Source organism: Cataglyphis hispanica, chromosome 5, assembly GCF_021464435.1.
Source record: "Cataglyphis hispanica isolate Lineage 1 chromosome 5, ULB_Chis1_1.0, whole genome shotgun sequence".
Lineage (NCBI taxonomy): Eukaryota > Metazoa > Arthropoda > Insecta > Hymenoptera > Formicidae > Cataglyphis > Cataglyphis hispanica.
The window spans coordinates 1,033,168-1,056,789 of record NC_065958.1 but is presented as its reverse complement, the minus strand read 5'-3'; the positions used below and the strand labels follow the sequence as shown (position 1 = coordinate 1,056,789).

At 31.7% G+C, this 23,622-nt stretch overlaps 1 protein-coding gene across 4 annotated transcripts in view; it reads right to left on the bottom strand.

Moving 5' to 3' along the window:
- LOC126849752 (mucin-12-like) overlaps nt 1–19,959 on the bottom strand; it is a 296,359-nt gene extending 276,400 nt beyond the window's left edge. For all 4 annotated transcript variants that reach the window (XM_050591930.1, XM_050591931.1, XM_050591932.1 and 1 more), the window contains exons 1-2: nt 19,845–19,959; nt 2,206–2,380 (exon numbers count right to left, since the gene is read on the bottom strand). In XM_050591930.1, coding sequence (XP_050447887.1) covers nt 2,206–2,380; nt 19,845–19,951 — 282 coding nt within the window. In that variant the 5' untranslated portion in view covers nt 19,952–19,959. The remainder of the gene's footprint in view (nt 1–2,205; nt 2,381–19,844) is intronic.
- Nucleotides 19,960–23,622: the final 3,663 nt, after the last annotated feature.

Genomic DNA, 23,622 nt, shown 5'->3' with positions numbered 1-23,622 from the left:
GCCTGCCATCTAGCGTATGCTCAAGATGCTTCTGCTCTAGCTTCCCATTCACAAGATTTCAATAGCAAATTATATGCTCGGAAAGCGCCCATCTCAACTTTTACGAAAAATGCCTTTCGCAATTATATTATATTCAATGTTTTAAACGCACCATTTTTTATATATCACATTCATTTTTTAATTCTGATATTAATATACATATATATTATTTTACGAAAAAAAAGAGATAAAAATATTCGCTTATTTACAAACAAATTAGTTTACAATGTTTAAATTTAAATTGTAACAATATAATTTTAAATATTTGAAGAAAATATTTTAAATATCGATTATTTATTTTTTTTTTTATATTAATAAAGTATTAATAAAGTATTAATATAAATATTTAATTTAAAATAATTATGTATAGTAAATCATTATGCAAGATTTGAAAAAGCTTCTACTAAATTATATTTATTTCTTGAAAAAAATATATCCATCCCTTATGGCGCTAAAGAAGAGCTCTACTTTCTCGACCACTGCCTTTGTCGTATCGATTGAAACGATGTCGAGAAATGCTCTCAGCTTAACGTAGAATAAGCGAAGATATCTCGTTTATCGGCCGATAATATAAGCAAGTCTCTCTCTTGATAAGATATGATCACTTAAGATAATATTTTTCTCTTATTTATTTTAAAAGTAATATATAAAAAGCTACTTAGCTGTTTAACAGAAATAAGTGACTATTATTAAAAAAGAACCATTAAAGTAAATTGATAAACTTGAACATTTCTGTATCATAACATCATATCATCATCCGATAGTAACCATGATAGTAAAACTATAAAATAAGAAGATAATTTTATAATATTTCAATATTAATTTCAATATTAATGTATAATTCAATTAAAAATAAAATAATAAAAAATAAAGTATTTTAAACACAAATATATTAATTATACATGTAGTAAAATATCTGCGCATAATAATGTAAATATTTGCGTTTCAGAATTATAATCATAAAATTAATTAAATATCAATTATAAAAATAATTAAAAAATATTATAAAAAGATGTCTTTAAAAATTCAATTAGATATACATATACATTTATTATAAAACTTCGAAATTCTTTTTAAATAATCTATGCACTTTCTTCTTGCAAAAAATAATATATATACTTGTCGTAACACATATATAATAAACGATGTTTTCTTCATTTAGATCATAAATTGAGAGATCTAATTAAAAATATTTTATTTTAAAAAAATCAATAATTTGGAAATATACAAATTGCACGGCAACTTCATTTGCATCCTTCCATAACTGATGGTTTAGTCTCGGCAACGAATCATATAAGACCAAAAACACTATTAAGGAGAGTACAGAGTCGTCAATACTGCAGTGATAAATCTGAAAATTATCTCTTCCGTTTTACGCCACGGATTTCAAGCTTGCGTCGACATTTATATGAGTGATAACAATGCCCCACGAAATGATCGATAAAAACAGCTACTGCGTGACAATGTGAAACGTCAGCGCTTTATGTCGTTACAATCGTTTCATTTTACGCTCACAGATCTTACCTTTTCATGTTGCGGCAAATTTGCAGTATCCTTGCAATTCCTTGATTGATTTTATCAAGTGCAAAATGAGTTCAAGGGTAAAAATAATATTAGTGTGTCTTGTAGATAAATAGTAATTTTAAAAACAGGTAAAAATACTTTGCTTTTCTCATCACGATTTTAACACTTTGTCAAAATTCTTTGAATCCAGATGCAAGTACAAATAACGTAATCAATAAAAAAAGAAAACATTTAATTTGCTATTTTACGCATTTTAAATCTCTTAATATGAATAATTGAAAAAAAAAGAATTATATAAAACAAATCAATTTTACAATTATGTATAAAAAAATATTTCAGTATTGCAAGAAGAATTACTTAATATTCTTAACGCGATATGTATGTGTTCTGACGAGCCCGACATGTGTCTCAATGATTATCCTCTATGCAAAATAATAATCATACTGTCCTTAAAAAATAGGACAATCCTTTTCTCCAACTTTTTATTATTAAATTTGATTATTCGTACGATTTTGGCACCGACATCGTTTCGGCAAATCATCGAAGAATCGTCATCATGCTGCGTGCGAAATTTACGCAATTTAATTAAGATTGTATGACTGCCGTCGCGGATTATCCGTGAATTATTCGTGTCCTACTTACCTTTTTCGGGAAGGGATGCAACACGGTCACCGGGACTTGGCGGAGGGTTGGCATGGACGGTGGCGGTTGGGTGTGCTCCTTCGCGGGAAATCGCGGTAATTTCGACTCTCGATTCGAGGGTAATTCGAGCAGATGTTGTATGGAGTGATTCTGTCTTGTTTTCCTGGACGCCATTCTATTAACAGATAAATCCCTCACTTTAATAATGATTTGGTAATTTAAAATTTCTTAAGTAAAATATTTCCCATCTGTCAAATAACATTAGTTTACAAATTTCACATTTTTTTTTTTTTAATACCAGAAATGAAAATAATTTTTTTTTAATGTATTTTGAGACGCTGAATCCAAATCCACAAGGCAAATAGTTCTATTAGGTCACGTTTTTGAGAAAAATGGGGTTGAAATACCTTAAAAACGTGTGTTTTATCATTTTTTAAATTTATAGCATACTCGATGTGCAAGACATAGGACTCAAATAAAAGGTTTAAACATTGTACTTTAATATAAAAAGAATCTTTTATCAAATTTTTCACCGTAGGTATCATACAATTGTATCTCAGCGCTTGTTGTTAGATGCAGTTGCACTGTATCAAATAGAAAAATTGTTTCATAATTTAATTGTAAATAAAAGATTCAATATTTTTATATTAAAGTACAATGTTTAAGCTTTTATTTGAATTTTATCTGAAGTTTCTTGTACATCGGGTTCGTCTGTTACGAATTTTCAAAGATGGTAAAGACGTGTTTTTGAGGGATTTTAATTCCGTTTTTTTTTTCAAAAATCTGATTTAATAATTTTTTTTTTGATAACAGATTTGTGTTCAGCGTTTAAAATTACTTTAGAAACTATGTTCAAATGTTCTAGCACAAAAGCTTGTAAACTAGTGTAATTAATCACGAATCTAGCATTATTCTCTGCAATTATATTTATATTTATCAAAAAGGTGCAAAAGATTTGCCATTCATAACTTAATATATATTTGCAGCTTTTCCTTCATTTCAAAATCTATATACACAACCTGAATTCACTCTGCTGTTATTCTTTATTATTTAAAGAAATATCAAAAAAGAAATAAACAATTTCAGTTTATACTGAATATAAATATGTCGAAATGTATTAAATCTTATTTTATTTTTAATACGCGAATTCTATTTATAACGAAATATCATGAAACAGAGACACTATTATAATCACGCGACAATCCCAATGTAACCATGTGCGTAGACACCTTTTTCCAGGCGCGCAGAGGTACTGGATATCGGATAAAACTTTCGCATTTAACTTTTCCGTCCTGTTGGGGAAACGACCAACAAAGCTCATCACCGGAAAGTTTTCCGAGACAAGGATAGGCGAGAGGGAGACAGAACGGGCGCGCATGCTCTCACCACGACGTAGTCGCGACCGTGATTTTGCCAACATCCCAATTCACAGACTACCCAAATATCGAACGTTCAGAGCCTGATGTTTGCTGGATAAGCTACGAAATTGTCCGTTGATCATTCTGCATAATATGAAAAAAATCCACTAAAAAATAAAATGTATCTATCACCAAAGACAGAAAAAAAATTTCTTGTTTTGAAAATATCTTTCAACTTGGAAATTTTGAAATGAGATTATATTGCGTTAAATAAAGAAAACTTGCTTGAATGAAGCGATTTTATATATTTCAACTAAAAAAATATATATATATTCTTTATTTATTATTTAAGAATAATTTTCTCGAATGGAGAAGAAAAAATGTTGAATAAAAAATAACACAATTTTAAATCAAAAATTCTAATAATAATTATTCAAATAATTATATTGTATTTTTCAAGTAACAGTTATAATATTGAAATAAGACTGTAATATTGTTGAAATTTACGATTATCAAATTCTTATAAGAAGATTATAGATTGTTGCGTATATATACAAAACAATGAATGCGTCGAGTATATAAATTTCGATTGGCCTCGCTTTTTTTTCCGTGATATAGAAGATAACTCCACATTAATATAATCGATATTATTTATAATTAATGCAAAATATATTAATGAAAAGTTAATTAATAACACGTAATACATGTATAGCTTCGCTTGTTTCAAGTTGGAGCAATTTATATTATTTACTGATTTTTCTAAACAATACGAAATTTCATTTAGCGTATTTTACTCGAGCTTATGCTTTTAATTCTTGAAGACATATATATATATATATATATATATATATATATATATATATATATATCGAAAATTGGCAAAAATCTGTGAAAAAAAAATCTCTTCAGGACAGATTCATACAACTTCCATAAAATCTACTTATAAAACACATCTCTCCCTCGTTCTCGCATATCTGTGTGCGAAGGGATATAGAAGCTCGCCTATATAACTGTCGCGAAAGTTTGTCTCTCTCATGTGTTTACGCAAGCGCCGTGTTGCGCGCGCGCGCGCATAACACTCATACGTACTTTACTACGACAAACGACAAGTATATATAAATACGTGTTGGCGAGGATTACCTTACGTGACCGTGACCTTACCGATCAAATCATCAACAAAAGAAAACGAAAAATCTTTTTTTTTAACTAACAATAACAAATTTATAAATGTTAAAATTGTCTCGCTTCTTTCCTTTCTCTCCATGCATATCTCTTTTTTCTCTTTTTTTCTCTTTCATGATTATGTGTATATATAATCTATATATAATCTGTGTGTGTGTGTGTGTGTGTGTGTGTGTGTGTGTGTGTAACATCTTCAATAATATAGATTTAAAAAATTAACTATTTAAAACAATTTTGAATCATTAATTAATTTAAAAAAAATCTTGTTTTAATAGATACTCAATTCATCTTGTTTTAATAGATAATAAATTCATTCTCTATTGACGTAGAGTTTAGTTTACAAATGTATGCTAAAATATTTAAAACAGTACTTGAATGATCTATATATTTCAGTCTTTCTTTTAATTAAAAGATAAGAATTTATAATAAGATGTCATGTTGTATAACTGATACAATTCATTGGGATTAATTCTGATATAATTCACAATAGATATGCTGCAAATATTACCAGCTTTGATCACCCAGTTGCAACCATTCGTGCCGATCGATTGAACGCATTCAGCCATAATGCATACATATATATATATATATATATATATATATATATATATATATATATATATAACTCTAATTAGTCGCTGATATCAAATCCGACAATGCTTTTATAATAAACAAAAAATTTTTAATATTAACTTTTACAATATACATACCTTTAAGCCGTTGTATGTATGTGTGTGTGTGTGTGTATGATATCCAAAAATCACCGGCATGCATGGCCTTTTGACACACATAAAAAATCTTTTCTCTTTACAATATTTAATATTGGAAATTTAATATTGAAAATATTAAATTTATTATTCGAAAAATTGAAGAAGTAATATTAAAGAAGTATTTAATATTAAAAATATATTAATTATACATTAATTAAATATTTTTTAAATATAAAAAATTTTCTTAACATTAAGTTAATTTAGTATTAAAAAATTTTTGTCGTATAGTTATACATATTTGATATCTCTTTTTATAGTTTTCTCTTTCATTTCTATTCTTCAAATATATTCCGGTCATTTCAGGAGACCCGCATATCTGATTACTCATTGTTGCATAATCCTACGTTCCGATTCACGTATCGATAAATTCATAAATTATCTATGATCTTTCGATGAAAAATCGTATATACGATAAATCACCGTATCTACGATAAATCACGCGGATAAATAGATTTTTGCAAGACAATATCTCTCAACCTTTTCCTACTTCCTTCCTATTTCTCCTTAATCGATTCGCCATAAACGTGCACCGCCCGTTACGAGCACGCTCTTCTGAACTTCGACCGATTTGGAACACGACCCGAGAATTAAATAAAGTGTGATCGATCACATCAGATAGATTGGTTTAACAGATTTCACAAAACGCTTTATAACAGTCTATTTTATCAGTATTCAAACATGAAATTCTTTATATATATATATATATATATATATATATATATATATATATATATATTATATTATATTTGTTTTATATACATCTGTGCAAACTAACAAGCAAATGTTTTACCTGTAAATTTTATTGTTCAATTTAAAAAAAAAATTATTAAATAAAAAGTAAAATTTTATTATCTTTAAAAGTTTATAAAGTTTTTTAAAAGGCTTTTTATTTTGTATATATGTGATTTATTATTTAAATATTAATTTCTCGTAAAGAAATGTATTAAATTTTATATCTACTACGTTTAAATATACATATAAACGTATTATATTTAAAAAAATAATATTACATTAGTCAAATCAGTTGTAGATAAAAGCAGACTCAATGAAAAGAAAAAAAGGAAAAATCTGAAATATTTATATATTATTATATAATCTCAAAAATATTACCGTGAATTATAAAGCGTATAGTAGAATGACTCTCAATTTATAAATGCAACGTATGAGATAAAGCATTTAATCTTAAATTATTAAAAACAGAGAAAAATTTTATCTATCCATAGATGAAGGTATAGATAATAATAGAATATATTTATTAATTGAGCAATGATACAATATTTTTGGCAACCATTTCGAAAATAATATTAAGATCAATAAATCTAACAAGATACGTACATTACATGAATCTCTCAATTAACAAATCATGTACACATAAATTAACAAATGTTTAAATTATGGACTGGCTTCTGTTTTCGCAATATTTCTCTTTGCGCAGCGTTTCAATTCGGAATAAGCAATCAGATTTCGCTACACTCTCGCGTCTTAGATCAATTAGCAGCAGCAAAAGCAAAGAAAAAAAAAGAAGAGAGGCAGGGCGAGGGAGGAGAAGAGGAGAAGGGAGGATACGTATTTCAGTCATCCGACCAACTTTTGCAAGTTTAATGCCCGGGCGCTCGAGTAATTTAACACGACGAAATTAACTTTTCAGTTTTACCAAAGTTTCCTGGCAACTTAACCGCGTCTCCATCCCCTTCTCGCTCCTTTCACATCGTCCCGCGCTTTCCATCCTCCCGGAATCCACTTCCCTACTCCCCCTCGAACCAACACGAAGACCTGGAACCAACTTTTAAAGCGCTCGTCGTGGTAACAACTGCGTTGCGCCGCGCTCACTCCACCAAACTATAATTCCACCCTTAAGACCTGAAGTTTACGACGTAAACTTCCCCACTCGCTGCTGCGAGAGGGCTGATGCCGATGCTGCAAGTTTGAGAGTGAGAGGCTGAGAATGATACCAAAATCACCGTCTTAGCCCAACATTCCTATCGAACGGTCTACAATTCAAACTTTGCACGCGTATTTTCAAAATTAACACTTTTTTTTTCTGACGCATCTCAAAAAAGAGAATAGCATATTAAGTAAAATTTATTACTTAAATGCTATTAAATTTATGTAAATATTAATAAATTTAAAAAACGAGAAATTGAGGCAAATGCTATAAAATATATGAATAAAAACAAATATATTTTTGTATATATGTGTAGAGAAGCTATAACATTGTACATTATAAGTTACAAATTATATATTATAATTCTATACATACTTATATGATTAGATTAATGGTAGCTATAAGGCAAAGAAAGACAAATCAAAACTTACGAACAAATTAATAAAAGCAAAGCTTTAAAAATATTGCTTCTAATAAAAATGAAGAATTATTCATGCACGAGAATACGTTTTCCTTTCATGCCATCGCTTTAAAGCAAATGCTTTCTCTTTTATTTTCTGCAAGACGTATACTTTAATCTTATAATTTCTCTTTGTGTGATTCATTTTTTCATTTATAAATAACATTAAGCTAATTCATTACCATCGATTAATCTCGAATATTCGGATATATGATTTTCGACTCCCTCTCTCTCTCTCTCTCTTTAACACAAACTAAAAGTCTCAGTCGATCGGACTCAGTCGATGTCTCGTGCCAATATTTCTCCGACTAGTTTTGCGTGGGCTATTATAGCCGCACGATTGCCTCTTCGTTATTTCCCATTCGTCGTCTGTCCCAACATCCGCAACTTCTCGACGATCTCTCGAATCTTTTCGCCGAGAGTCAGCACGACGACGACCATCGAGCGGATACCAAAGCTTGAGATATCGTCGCTATCGCTCATTCTAAAATGTCAGCTCTTCCGACAAACAAAGACTTTAACGACCTAGATTTTCCACTCGCATCTTTAGCAAAATTTGCCACAAAAATACTGTCCACGATGGAAAAGCGTGCGTAAATGCGTTACTGAAAACAGGAAACTGTCCAGAAGATGTGGATGACAGATTCACACTCTCTATCGCGACGACAAAATATACGACACGAAAAGCTGCTCTCTAGTAAATTTTTGGCATTTCGGACTTCTCAATAACATTTATGAAATATAAAAGCTGAGATCAAAAGAAAAAAAAAAGCGAGGTGGTTGTGATTTCGTAAAGATATGTATCGATTCAACAATGTGATTCCATCTTCCGTCACGAAAGAGTATCCGTCTCGCAACCCCTTTACAAAGCTGTACACGTGACACAAAAAAATTTTAGAAAAATTATGAAGGTCAAACTCATTCATCATAAAAATTTTCATACAAAACAATTTTTTTTTTTTTTTTTTTTTTTTGAGATCAATTTTGATATCAAAATTTTCAAATTGTTCAATTTTTCATTTATATTTAATATTTTTTTAATTTAAATTTTTTATGAATGTTCTACTAGAATAAGAATTATTTTAATTTTCTATTTATTATCGAACGCATTATTTAAGTTTTTATCTATTAAGTTTACATTTCTCTTACCATCTTCTATTATAGCGTAGCGTATGTATGCGCAATATATTATTGTGCGCTGAACTAAAAATGAAAGAAGAAGAGAAATATGGCTTGTATTCAAAATAGCTTTTATGGAAATAGATAAATACTACTTGTTATTTTCATCGTTTCTGCCGCATTTTTTTAGTATAAATGTACGTGTATTATTTTATAATATAAATATTATATTGTATACCATATACATATATATATATATATATATATATATATATACACATATATATCTTCATAATAAAATAAATTTTTTTATCGTACAATTCTCGTTTCCATTATTTGCATAATGTATAGTATTAATTTAAATAAACTACTAATCCATATAAATATTAGCTTAAATTTTAAATATCACCAATATTAATGGATAAAATAATTTTGGTCTGTGATGCTTTACGCTTTACGTGATACTTTCAAAAATATATTAAAAAGAAGATGGAAAGTTTCTGTGAGAATCGATATAAATATATACATAAGTTGAAGTTTAATCCGTTATTAAATGATAACGTAATTAACTTATTTTGCAAAACGGTTAATTAGGACAATGGAAAAATTACTTTTCTTTTTACTTGCATCTTTAATGTAAGTCATCATTTGCATTCCTAATGTAAAAATCTACGCATCTGCTACCTCTAAGCTTTCAAGGTAAATAAAAAATATGTATTAAAGTTTCACATGCAATTAACGGTTTTTGTTTCTATTACCCATCTTTTAATGACTTCCATCATGGAAAGAACGACAGAACTACGAAAAAAATGTACAAAGCTTACTCGCAACAGTACACGAATGTATAAAAAGATACAAAGCAGAATGAAATTAATTTGCAGTTTGTGCTCCCCTAAAACACGACGAGAAGGAACAACAGGAAAGGGCTAGGATTACGACGTAAGCGTCAACAACAACCTTGTCGTCGCCGACGACGACGACGACGACGATGATGACAATGACAACGAGACGCACGCGCGTGGAATCGGAGTTGAAAGGCTTCGGACCACGCTCTGGAGGACCCCAAAAGCATCCGGCCGACAGCCACTTGGTAGAATTCGAACTACAACGCGGAATTACACCGTGAAAGTCGGAACGATAGCGGCTTAATTAGTACCTCTGTGCATCGAGCCGCTGTCACATACATGTTACTAAACGCAGCCGGAATTATCTTTTGTGACAATCTCATATGCAAAAGCAAAGAAAGCGCGGACTCTTTTCGTAGTATCTCGCGCGCAAATCAAATAGATGGAAATGTAATGCAAGCTTGAGGCAAAATAAGATGTCGATGATTGACGAATAAAAATCTATTATAATATTATCCACAGATCTCTCCCGTATATTGTCTAAATGTAATTAATATAATTTAATATAAGAATAACTCTATCTTTTTATATAAAAATCAAAATGTTTTAAAATTTTAGAAATAAATGCATTTATTCGATTAATTATTTTTTTATTAAGTGCAGATTAAAAATGAAGAAAGATTAAATTAAAGATTAAAAACATATTGCAGTTACAAACATAGAAAGAACAAAAACTAAAATTTAATAAAGCTTATTTGCATGTTATAAAAAAATATACGCATATAACACGTATAAAAAAATATAATAAATATGACAGTAGAACTTACGTATAAATGCATTAAATATAATAAAATGCGAAACACTATATATAAAACTACAATAAAAAAATGCTATAAAAAAGGAGACAAAAACTCTTTAAATTATAATTATAAATTATAGAATTATATAATCAAATAAAAGTATATAAATGATTGTGATGATTATTACCTAAATTAATGATCAATTTATGCCTGTTTTTTTACGTCAAATCAGTTTGTGTGCTGTGAATTAGGATTTTCGGTTTCCGATAGAATTCGCTCAACTAAAAGAGAAGCGCAAAAGTTTTCGACGCTCGCGAAACTTTCGAACGTGCGACGGATTGGTATTGGTAAGTGAAAGGGATTCCCTCACAGAGGATTAATCTCGCATTGAGTCTGCGCGCACGGAATCCCGATAATCAAAAGCGTTGATACTCTCACAACAAGCATCGTTATATAGTCGGGCCAGCAGACGATCAGCTGACCCGGCTTTACTCCACCATAAATATATGTAGTATTTTGTCCAACTTCCATACAAGCACTCCATTACTTATTACTACGCAAATATCGCTTCAATTTGAGAAAAACAGAAAATTTGTAATCAGAGTGATCGGAGATCGGAGAATAACTTAAAAATTGACAAGATACAAAGTTGTCAACTTTTTACATAATAGCGATTAAATGTACAAACGTGCAAGACGTAGATGCAATATTGTGAAAAACTTAGTATCTTTAAAGAAAAAAGGAAATATATACGTCAAACATGCAAGATATTGATAAAACCACACAATCAGAATTCTCGAATTGCTGATGCAGTTATTAAATAGAAAGACACACGTGAGTGACACAAGAGAACAATCATCAAGTCGGATGACAATGAAATCCACAGCATGCGCAAACATTGCGCGAAAAGTGTTTATCTGCTACTTCTATCCCTTGCCGACTAACGTTTTAATTCTATAATATAAAAAAAAAAACTGAGTAATTCATACCTCGAGCATTCGTACCTTGATTAAATTTCGCGATGCGCCAAGGTATCCGCGCGACTTACACCTTTATCACGCCTCGCACATCTCCGAACTGTCGGGCGATCCACGCGACTGCAACAAAGTCCATCTCGCGACAATCTCGTATCGCGCGTATCCGTATCAATGCTCCACTTTAACTCATCCCCCTTCCGTCAGCCCAGCACGCGACACGTTTATCTCTGGCACGCGTCCTCGCGTTACCGACAGAGCAAACTCGTTACTAGGTTCCACTGAAAAGGGATGCTTGCGAGAGCGCACGGGGGGATGATGAGCGATCTCGTCGCTTCTCCCCTCCGTAGGGGCGCGCGCGAGACCCCTCTTTCACCCTCTTGTCGTTTCTCGCAGTTTCCAGGATCTCCGGAAAACTTTGCTGGAAAGCGGCAGGCGGCAGCCTGCTGATGGAGAGGGGAAGAGTTGGCGAATACATACGGAGAGAGGAGGGGAGCGGGGAGAGGGGGTAGACTTCGAGGAGGGGAAACAGTTCCCTCCGCGCCAACGAGCCATCTCCCCTCCCCTTCCCCCCTCCTCCTCCTACCCTCCCGTCCGCCCTCTATCTGTCTCTCTGTGTGTAAGCACGAAACGCGGTAAATAAAAAAGTTTCATGTCACTCTCTGCCGCGAATTCGTCGGCAATGCGCAGGCACCAACATGGTCGCGCACTTCGCAAAACTTTGTCGAAACACCTACAGATTATCAAACAACAGCTAGAGCGAGAGCGTTTACTCACGAAGCGGCGAGAATAGTTAGGAAGAAACTAATATTCTCGGATGAGCAGCCAGCTGAATACTAAACGCGTCCCTCTTACTAATTGCGAGAAACATTTGACATTTCAAAATTATATTTTTGAAGGAAATCATTTAAGAATGAAACGTATAATAGTTAATTGCGCCTGTCACACAGTTAACGATACTATATTTTGACATATAGTCTAATGCACATGTATATGTATTGCGCAAAAAGTTCATCATGTGTGTATTTTATTATCAATAATTAATAAAGTTTATAATTGTCAAATTATTAATCATTAATTAAAAAATGAGTAAATTATACATATTGATATTATAAATTGAAAGACCGATATATGTGTAGAAAGTGATAAGCGCATTGAACAATTTTGCCTGCTATTAAGAATTTAATCGGAGATCTTGAGAGACAATAGCGCGAGCGCATGAAGCACGTGGCGGATGTTTAGAAAAGGTGCTGTCGCAGTAATGGAGCGAGGCGCGAAAAGCACGCGCGAGCCGCATTCGATGGGCAAATGAAGGAGGACGAAAATGCTCGGTACGCTTAACATAGACCAACAAGTTCATGTAGGATAGTTTCTTTCCGATTGTCGGAAACTGTCTTCTCGTGGTACGGTAGCCGTACCTGGTTGCCTGCCGCCTGCCCTCGTGGGAGTCAGCTAAGGGAAATCAATATCTCACTAGGGGTAGAGAACATGAGGAAGAGAGAGACGAAGAGCAACGAGAGTAGGAGCCGGTAAAGGTGGAGAAGGAAGATGAGGAGGAGGTGGAGGAGCGCGCGCGACCAAAGAAGGAGAAGAGGAGAGACGAGGACGCGATGGAGGGTGGTGGTCGTCGCGCGCTCGTCGACCTCGCTCGCTCGCTCGCTCGCGACCCTCCGCGGCCGTAGTGCCACGCGTGAACTCGACCGCCGCGGTAGCACGCGTGAATCCGCGCCAGCGATCCCGCCGCCACCACCACCCCCCCCTTCCCTCCCCCCGCCCCTCGCGTACCGGTCAGTAGTGAGAAGTCACCGCGGTCAGGCTCCCGCCGTTGATAGCGCGCGCCACGTGTGTCGTCCTCCTTCAGCGGGACACTACGCCACTGCACGCGCATCTCTCCCTCTCATCCCCTCCTCCTGTTCCCATGTGCTCCATGCCACTCATTCCTATCACTGTCATTGCCCTCCACTGTCCAGAGCATCCAGAGCTGCACTCTAGCCTCGCGTCACTCCTCCGCACCCGCGTAGCCCTCCGACTCGTCACCCAAACCTGTCTGCCGCCGCACCTCTAATCCTCGCTCCGCCGCGCGTTCTCACCTCCGCTCTGCTCCACTCACTCTCTCTCTACTGCACCCGCGCGTCGGGACCACGCCTGCCACGCACTGATTCTACCACGTCGTCCCGCTACCATGCCGCTCACCACCATCGCCTTCCATTCACGTGCCATTCGTCCCACTACCACTACCATCATATCCGTCACGATGACCTTCGGCTTGCTGTCTGTTCCAGTAGTCCAATGTCCCTCGCTCTTCCTGTCCTCCTTTCCAGTTCGATGTCCTCCTTCCGATCCCTCGCCCCCTGCATCCATTTCCATCCCTTCCATTCCACCTATCCTGTGTGCGCGCTTCCTTCTCCACTTCTCCTTCAAGTTTCGTCCAACTTTTTCCACCCAACCCCACCGCCGCGGCGCCGCTCGAGTCGACGACGACGACGTTACCGCGACATAAGCTGTATATATCCCGCGCGCGCGGCTCTTTCCACCCTCCTATCAGCCTCCCTTTTCTTTCCCCCCCTCTCTCTCTCTCTCTCTCTCTCTCTTTCTTATTCTCTTGCTCGCTTCTTGCCCTGGGGATGCACACTATATACTAACATACGCAACTCGCGAGCGGCGAGGCAAACTTTGGTAGCGCGACACGCTTGCGTCGCAATCCGATATCTAACAAGAATACAGTTCAGAACTGACACTCTTTGACGTTAATGGACCTCGTATGTGTTCTCTGTAACGTATCATAAAATATTTACTAATGAATACATATTAAGACAATTACTTTAAGTGTTTAATACTTTTTTAATAAAAATTTGTTTTGAGATATTTCTGTATATATATAACCACACACACACGCGCTGCATATACACACACACACATAGCTATTTGAAACTTGCAATATTGGAAAAGAATGGTTATGATTTAATCAGAATGAATTACATTTAAAGCAATAATAATAAACTTTTTCTAATATGTCTTGTTGTGGATCTATTGATTATGTAGAATTTTAATAACAATGATATTTAATTAGGAATATTAATTATTATTATATATATATATATAAAAGAGAGAAAAAAGAAAAAAGCGAGAAGGGAAGAAAAATAATTGGCACAAGTGCAAAAAGCATGATTACTCCTATTTATAACTTCTTATTACTTTCTCTCTTTCTCTCTCTTTCTTTTAAATTTTTAATTCGAATAGCACAACTTATATGATTGCTTTGCAAATACACTATACCCGTAATTTTGGATTTATACAGTTAGGAATTGAAGTGAGTTTCGATTTTGCATGATTCTTAAGCGCCAGCCTCTAGATATCGCCTCTTTCGAGACTTTTTGAAATTCGATTAAATTTGATAAGAGTTATTTAAGTTCGAAACTTTCGCCAAATAAATTAATCCAAACCAATATTGATCGCAATAGTTACGTAAGAGCTTTATGCGCCGAGGTTTCTAAAGTATACGGCCTGCAGCCCTATGCAGCATTCAAAACCGTTTCGCCAATCGAATCGCCGAATAATGCAGCTTTCAATTTAAAAATTTGCAAAACAAGTACACGTATAAAAACGATTTTAAAGAGAAAAAGCAATTATCACCAATTAAAAAACAGATGCAATCTTGCCATAAAACACAACGCCATTGTGGAACAATCGCGCTGATCTCGAGCATTCTTCAGCAAATATTGACGATTATGCGAGGTGGAATATTGCAAGAATAACGCGACACAAAGCATGCATATTCATCCATAGGAAAATCTAAATAGGAAATATATAATAATTGGATAGCGATTCTAAAATCAATCGGAAGAGATATTTGAGCTCTCGCTCACAAAGCCGACACCTCCGACGGAATTTTCCCCTATAAATCATAATGCGGCAAACTTCGCGAGTTTAACCGTCTGTGTCGCGGAAAAGAGGAAAGGGGTGGGTGGACCGATGGCGAGGTGCACGCTTTAAGCAGCGGCACGCTTCAACGCGGGGCGAGGAGGGTGGAAAGCGGGGGGTGAGCGCGCGGCCGGACGTCGCGACGCCTGCGTCAATCTGCGATTCATTGCCCTGGCAACCGCTGTTCTCCCTACAGGGTGTCCTAATTCTAACGCGCCATCATTTGGGATTCTTATTTGAAGAGAATGATTTGAAAATTGCAAGACAATAGTTTTTGAATTATTAAAATAAAATATAAAAATAAATATAATATAAATATAAAAATAATTAATAGTTATATATAAATAAATATTTATATTTCTCTCGCGTAATGAGAAATAGAGCAAATATTGGGAAGCGCAAATAATAAACAAAATTTACAATAATTAATAAAATTTTTTTTATAGTTTTAAAAAAATTGGTTTAATAGAATCTTGATTCTCAAATTATTATTTAACAAGATATTGAGCGTGTCAATAAATTCGAAAATTAAAGTGTAATCAAAAACAGTTAATTTAAGTTTAATTTAGTTAATTTTTATTACAAAAAATTTTCGGTAAAAATTTGTCAGGAAGCACGATTCTGATGTTTGATATAATCATTTTGCACATGTACACACTTTATATATCTTTGATCATTCACTCGCTCCTTCTCAATCACTGTTTTACTTATTTCCTCCACCACTCGGAAATCTTCTTTTCCTTCTCACCAATATCTCTTTTTCCATCCTTCCTTCCTTTCTATCCCTTTGCCTCTGATACCGTTACATCATAGAAATGGACACAGCTTCAAGTAAGCCGACAATGTAACAAGTGGATTTTGTCATTTCCTTTATCATCGGCTCTTCTAATTCGAACGGCAGAAAACAATCACCAACGATAACGATCCCCTTTTAAATTATTATATGAGAATGGAAATAATTCACTACATTATATCAAATTACTATATTAAAAATTTAAAACAGATACAATAATTATTAAACAAAATTATAATAAATATTTTATTTTGTTTTTGTTATTAATTTATTAATGTAGCATAACAAATTATGTTCTAAAAAATTTCTTGTATATAATAAATTGCAATCTATTTATCTGATTACTGTTGAGTTTATTTGTCCCGATTTATACCATGCTATGCTATCGCTTACTCAATTTTCTCACTAAGTTTAGATAGATCAAATCTAACTTCTAAAAGCATTGACCTGTTGCCTCAGTTTATATCGGTGAAATGTGACAATACATGGTAAAATTGATTTTATAAAAAAATGAAAGAACTTGAAATTTTTTTTTTAAATCTAAATAAAAATTTTAAACTGTACCTTAGCAATATTGTTTTGTTTTTAATTAAAATCAAATTTTAATGCATTTTTATTTCATTAATTTTTTTTTCCTCTTTACAATCGTAATTTTTAAAGTCTATTTACTTTATTAATATTTTTTGTATAAATATAATTAATCAGAGCTTTAATATATTTAAACATTTTTACATTAACCAATGAATATCACAATTATTTCTAAAAAAATATGAAAATATTAATAATCAATAATTTTTTTATTAAAATTATCATCATAACGACATATCCAATACAAAAATATAAATGCAGAGTTAATTTGTATGTAAAACCAAGAGTTTGTTTTTACTAGGTCAATATTTTCATTGATTTTTAATCGATAGCTTAATAAAGTTATTAATTTTTATAAAAGTTATTGATGAAAAATCGATAAAAATATTGTCCAACGCAAGTGTTTGATTTTACATATAAATTAATTTTCTATCTCTATATTTTTATATTATATTGGATATGTCGTTGATAAAAATACAGCATCGTAGCATAAGCGTTTGTCACATTTTTTACAAATTTTACGAAAAATGCTTCCATTTCGATATGCAGGCAATATCCGATTTAACTACTGCGTTCCGCTGTCATCATATAAGGGAAACTGGTTCTCCTTGGTCGTAGATAAAGTTCTCGATGTCATAATAAAGTTCTGACTCTCCAAATAGCACCTATATTCGTAATAAATTGTTCTTGCAAAGTTTCTGAAAAGCGAGCTACATAAATAGTCGCACGGACAGTTTCTACTCCGCGCGCACTCCCTATCCCTCTCCGTCTTTTGCCGACGTCCATATCCACCCCCAGCATACAATCCGCTATACTATCCTTAAAGATGTCTTTCATTGCTCTTCTACGTCGCACAGAATCCAATCGATGCGACTATCTCGCTCGCACTCCCGCCGAAAAGTCATCCCCTCTCCCATTTTCTCCTCTACAAACAGGATCTCCTAGCGCGGACAATACTCGTTTTCCCGTTACCCACCCTTCCTGCTACGAAAATCTCTTTTATCTTACTCCTTCTTAACTTCTTATTCTCGTTCTACGATAACACGCCAGCACCTACGGATCCTACACGCGCAACGTCGTTTCGAACTCTGTCTCACTTTTTTTCCAATGCAAAGAAACTCATAAAACTATAACTTTTTCTTTATAAAAACTCAAGGCATCCTTCTTCCTTCTATATGTAACTATCTATCTTTAAACAATTCTAATATCTTATCGCTTTCGTCTTGATTTGTTCAAGTAGATAAATTTCTTTTAAAGAAAATTCTTTTAAATCACTTGCTGTTAATTTATTATTAATCAAATAAAATTTATTTTTTATTAGATTTTAATATGATTTCACGCACATCTTTCTAAAGTTAGCACATTTTTAGAAATATTATATAATTTAAAAAATTATTTAACTATCTCTCTTTCTTTATCGATATTTTCAAAAAAAATAATTTCCAAATTCTTTTTCCGTGACAATTAGAAATGACCAGATCAATTTATATGAAATAATCGCGTAAACTTGATTTATAAACCGGACAAATGTAATGATCAATAATAAAATCAGTAATAAATCTTGCAAAACACCTGGTACGCGGAAAGATAGAAACATTTTCGTGTGCCAAGTTCATAAAAGCCAGTTATTCATTTCCTGCTCAAGAAGCTTTGTGTATATCCTTCGGTTTGCTGTGAAAAGTTTTGCACGTAAACCGAACTTTCTGCCGGCAATTACTCGAATATCTAAACGGATTTAGAATTAGAAGACTTCCCGTATTTGCAATCAGGGTGAGAATATATCCGCGCAGAACTACAATTCGTGTTATAAAAATTATTAAAGATTATTACGCAATTAGTTTTATATTAAATTTTTTTACATAAAAAAATTTCTGCTATCATTTTTCGATAGTATCGGTTGTACATCATCGTAATGTAAAATTTAATTTTTTTAGTTATTTTTGTATTATATTTTATAACATTGTCTATATTGTACAATACAATATGCTATTGTATTAATATTACGAAATTTTATGCTATGATGTAACATTATTAAAAATATATATATAATTTATAATATAAATCATATATATATATATATATATATATATATATATATGATATTGATTTATATATATATATATATATATATATATATATATATATTATTAAACATTTTTAAGATATTCAATTTTTTTTAAATACTAACAATATTTATTTAATTTATATATAGTTATCTACATATAATATCAGCAAAAACATAATTAACTAAAAATATTTTCTAATAAAAATAATTTTTTATTGAAAAAAAAATTTATTCTAGTAACAATAATGCATTTCATTTATATGTTTATCTTCTTTCTCTCCGTTTTACTTCCTCTCTCTTTTATAATTTAATCATAATACAAATATACATTATCGTACATATATACTGTTTTATATTTTACAAGCTAGCATATTTAGTTAACATATTTAATTTGACACATTCAAGTAGCATTATTTTCTTCGCTGATATTAAATGTAAATATATAAAAAATGTTAAATAACTAATTATTGATATTATTATTATAGAACGCATTGCTTTATGCACAATATACCTATTCTTTAATATAAAACCAATTTTCATGAATATTAAAACAGATTGAGTATGAAATCAATTTATGCAAAATATCCCATTGCAATCAAACCATAAAAAAAACATTGTTGAAATTATTACTATCAAAAAATATTCAAATTGAAATCCTTTAACTTTTTGTGATTTTTCGATATTAATAACTTCGATAACAATTGTATGGAAAAAAAAAGCTTATCGTATACGATTTTATTTAAAAAAAAAAGCGTTGATATATTTAGAAAATTATTTTTAAACTTTTAACTGTGGAAATAAATCTAACGATTGCGAGGAAAAACAATTTCGCAATACAAATAAAAAAATAATTGAAACGCTTTTGATAAATAATCTCACCTGTCAATCCATTCTCTATAGACACGTAAATCAGGGCGGCCTTGATTTTTCTCCCGTAGCAGCGCGCGCCACGAAAGCAGTCGAGCGAACAGCAGAAGCGTAAACATTGAGAGCAGACTCGGCGTTCGAATTACCCCGTTGTGCATTTACCTCTTCTTTTCTCTCTTTCTCTCTCGTCTCTTCCCCCGCCGGCTTAATTCTGTACAATAGCGTTAATCTGAAATTATTTCGAACTTGATATGTGAGGAAGAGAGCGAAATAATATCGATAATCATTTCACGTATGGCCGCGTAAATTCGTGCGCTTTTTTTATTCTGCGAGTTGCTCGGCGAAATTTGAACCGTAATCTTGAATATTTAAAGATGTTTTGACTGTATAATAGTAGCAAAAAACTATCAAAATAAAAAAAGCATATATTTCTTACATTTATATTGTTTGAAAAAATGAAATAAATAAATCCATCAGATTATAAAAAGAATTAAGAGGGGAAATCAGCGTAAAAAAAAACTATTTTTAAGAATTTTTTTCTGGTAAATAATTGATTTTTTTTTTTTCAAATCACTTTGCTAGTATCACGAAGTACGTAATTTAAATTTTTTGTAAAATTTTCGTTAAAAAATATTAACATTTGTAGTTAAAATAGCCAATAATGTGAGTCGCTTTAAAAAAACGGGCGCGTTTATAGTGGGACAACAAAAGCTCTGAAACTAAAAAATCAATCATTTTCTTAAAATATAAGACAATAGCTTCAGTTGCACCTATGGATTTGAATAAAAAATCATTTGTTACAAAATGGCGAACTTTTGAAGAAAAAAGTATTAAAATTAGTGAGACATCTCTGTTCTTTAACATTACAAAAAAACAAATTATTCAATTAAAAATTCCATATGTGCAACTAAAGCTATTGTCTTATATTTAAAGAAAATGTTTGGTTTTTTGTTTCAGAGCTTTTGTTGCCCCGTTACAAACGCGCACGTTTTTTTAAGACTACTTACAATATAGGCTATTGTAGCTGCAAATATTAATATTTTTTAACAAAAATTTCAGAAAAAGTAGTTCAATCTATATACTTTGATGTTAATAACGTAATTTAAAAAAGAAAAACAATTATCGGAAAAAATCGTTAAAAATAGCTTTTTTCAGCTGTTACACTGGTTTCCTCCCTTAAGGCATCAAAAAATAATAATATAGTTTTCCTCTTCCTAAAAGAAAATTGTAATTAATATTTTTTGTAATTTATGACAAAAACTTTTGATTGTGAATACTCCCTAAAATGAACTGCAAGAAATAAAAAATCGAGCAATTTGCAGAAAGAGAGAGAGAGATGATACATATTTTTTTACAATTTTTAATAAATAATTTTTAAACAATAAAAAGATCTAAATCAAGTTTTGCACAAATATTTATTAGAGTTTTCTTAATACATGCGAAAATTTTTATTTCATTAGCAATGTTTTTTCTTTGTTAGATTTGTTAATAAGTGTTACAATACTCGATTTTCCATAAAAATCAATACTAACTTTAAATTTAAATAATTTCTAAGCCGTTAAGTAAATTAAATTCAATTTTGTACAGATACTCAAAAGAAATAAAACAGTCTACGAAATTTTCATGCTTCTGTCAATTTTAACATATGACACATTCTTAAGCACTCGAGCGTCGCTATTTCACAAAAGTGTTACCGGCGATGTAATTAGTAATAGCTCTGTTATTTTAAAAATATTTAATTACTATACAAATGTATGTACAAACGTATGTGTGTGTATGTGTGTGTGGGTGGGTGTATGTATAATCGCGAATTCTAAAATAATGACATACAAGATACAAATATGCATACCTGACAATCATCGTGCATCAATCGCATTTTTCGCCCTATGACGACATAATAATCACGTAAATTGTGCGAGGATTTCGATCAATTTCACGTACGCAGATATGGATCACCAATATCATTGCAATATCGATGTATAATAACGATTATGCATGTATGACATGGCGACAATCATGAGTATCTCTCATAAAGTGTCGGACGTTTGTCGCAATTTGCGTGATTATCTCATGATTTCCCGTGCGCAAGATTAATATTTAGATAATAACAATTGTGAGAAATATATATATGACTGCGCCAACGGCTACGACATTCCATGACTCGCTATAAACAGCATACTCGGTGTAAATTCTATCAAAGATCACGGTACTGTGATTTTCAAAAGACCGCAACGGTAAATCGCATAATTTAAACTACACAGTTGAAAGTACTAACGTAAAAAATATACAGATTGCGCGCCCTCTATCGTTATCGACGCGTATGCAAATATTAGATGAAGAATTCAATTTGCTAAAGGTGAGAACCAATCACGTTCGATTGCTGTTAAGTGATTTAACAAAAACACGCCCATTGATTTATGATTTATGTAGATACAGATCTTTTTTATAGCTGAATTGACTGTACTAGTTCAAAGCTCATCATCTTTCTCTTTCCGGGATGGAGAGAAAAAAAACTCTGAACTGGCGCAGCCAATTCAGCTACAAAAAAAAACAGACCTATAGTTGAAAAATTTGTGTTAAATTTAACAGATATCATATGTCCCAAACGATCCACACAAATTTTTGTGACAATATAACATGAATATGTTTAATGATGATACTATATTAATATTTTAAGACAAAATAAATGCAAACTTCAAAGTAATTTAAAATAAGTTTTGTAAAAAAAAACATGTTTAATGATAAAATTAACTTGGAAAAATATTATTAAAAATTTGTAGTCGCTATCACTTCTATTGTAGAATAAAATCGATATTTTTTTTAAATTTTTGACAGATAAATTCTGTCACTAATAATACGGAACATATTTATATATATATATATATATATATATATATATATATATATATATATATATATATATATAAAATTTAAAATAAGTGCAACATTATATTATTTTTACATTTTTTCAATTTTTTAAATAATTTAATACTTAAATTCAATTAAAGCAACAACAATATGTTAAATTAACATATGAATGTGTTAAATATTTAACACAAAAGTTTTAACTATGTAAAAGTATTTTTTCACTTTAACATTTATTTGATCACTTTTCTCGATTTCTCAGAAATATGAATATATTTCATCGCAAAGTTATCACATTAAATATGCAAAAAATGCTATATTGCTTCTTTATGTATAGGTATTTTATATATTAGATTAATTCTTATATTACCTTAATGAATTGTCGATATGTAAAGGTAACATCCGTTGAACATTGCAAAAAGACAAATCCCTTCAAGCAGGAATTTCATGAGCATGCGTGGATACGATCACGTGACTAACTTCGGCAGACTCATATTCGGATATATATACATATATATATATATATATATATATATATATATATATATATATATATATATATATATAAGACTAGAGAGAGTAAATACATAAATTATTTAAATTTTTTGTTATTGCTTATGTCAGTATTATATACAGTATATAAAGTTTTATATTAAGCGTGCGCCATTAATATTACATACACACGTATGTAGTAACAGAATTTATTAACTTTATGGAAATTGGAATGAAAAAGAAATGTATCTCGATAAAAATATAATAATAAGTAGTATGATATCATAATTTAATAATTTTGATGACTACTTATATTTCATTAAGAGAAACTTTCGTGTCATTTATCGTAATACTTCTTATTTTTTTCTTTTTTTTTACGAGAATTTCAACGATATTTTTTGATTGAGATGTATACTGAGCGACTGAGACGTCT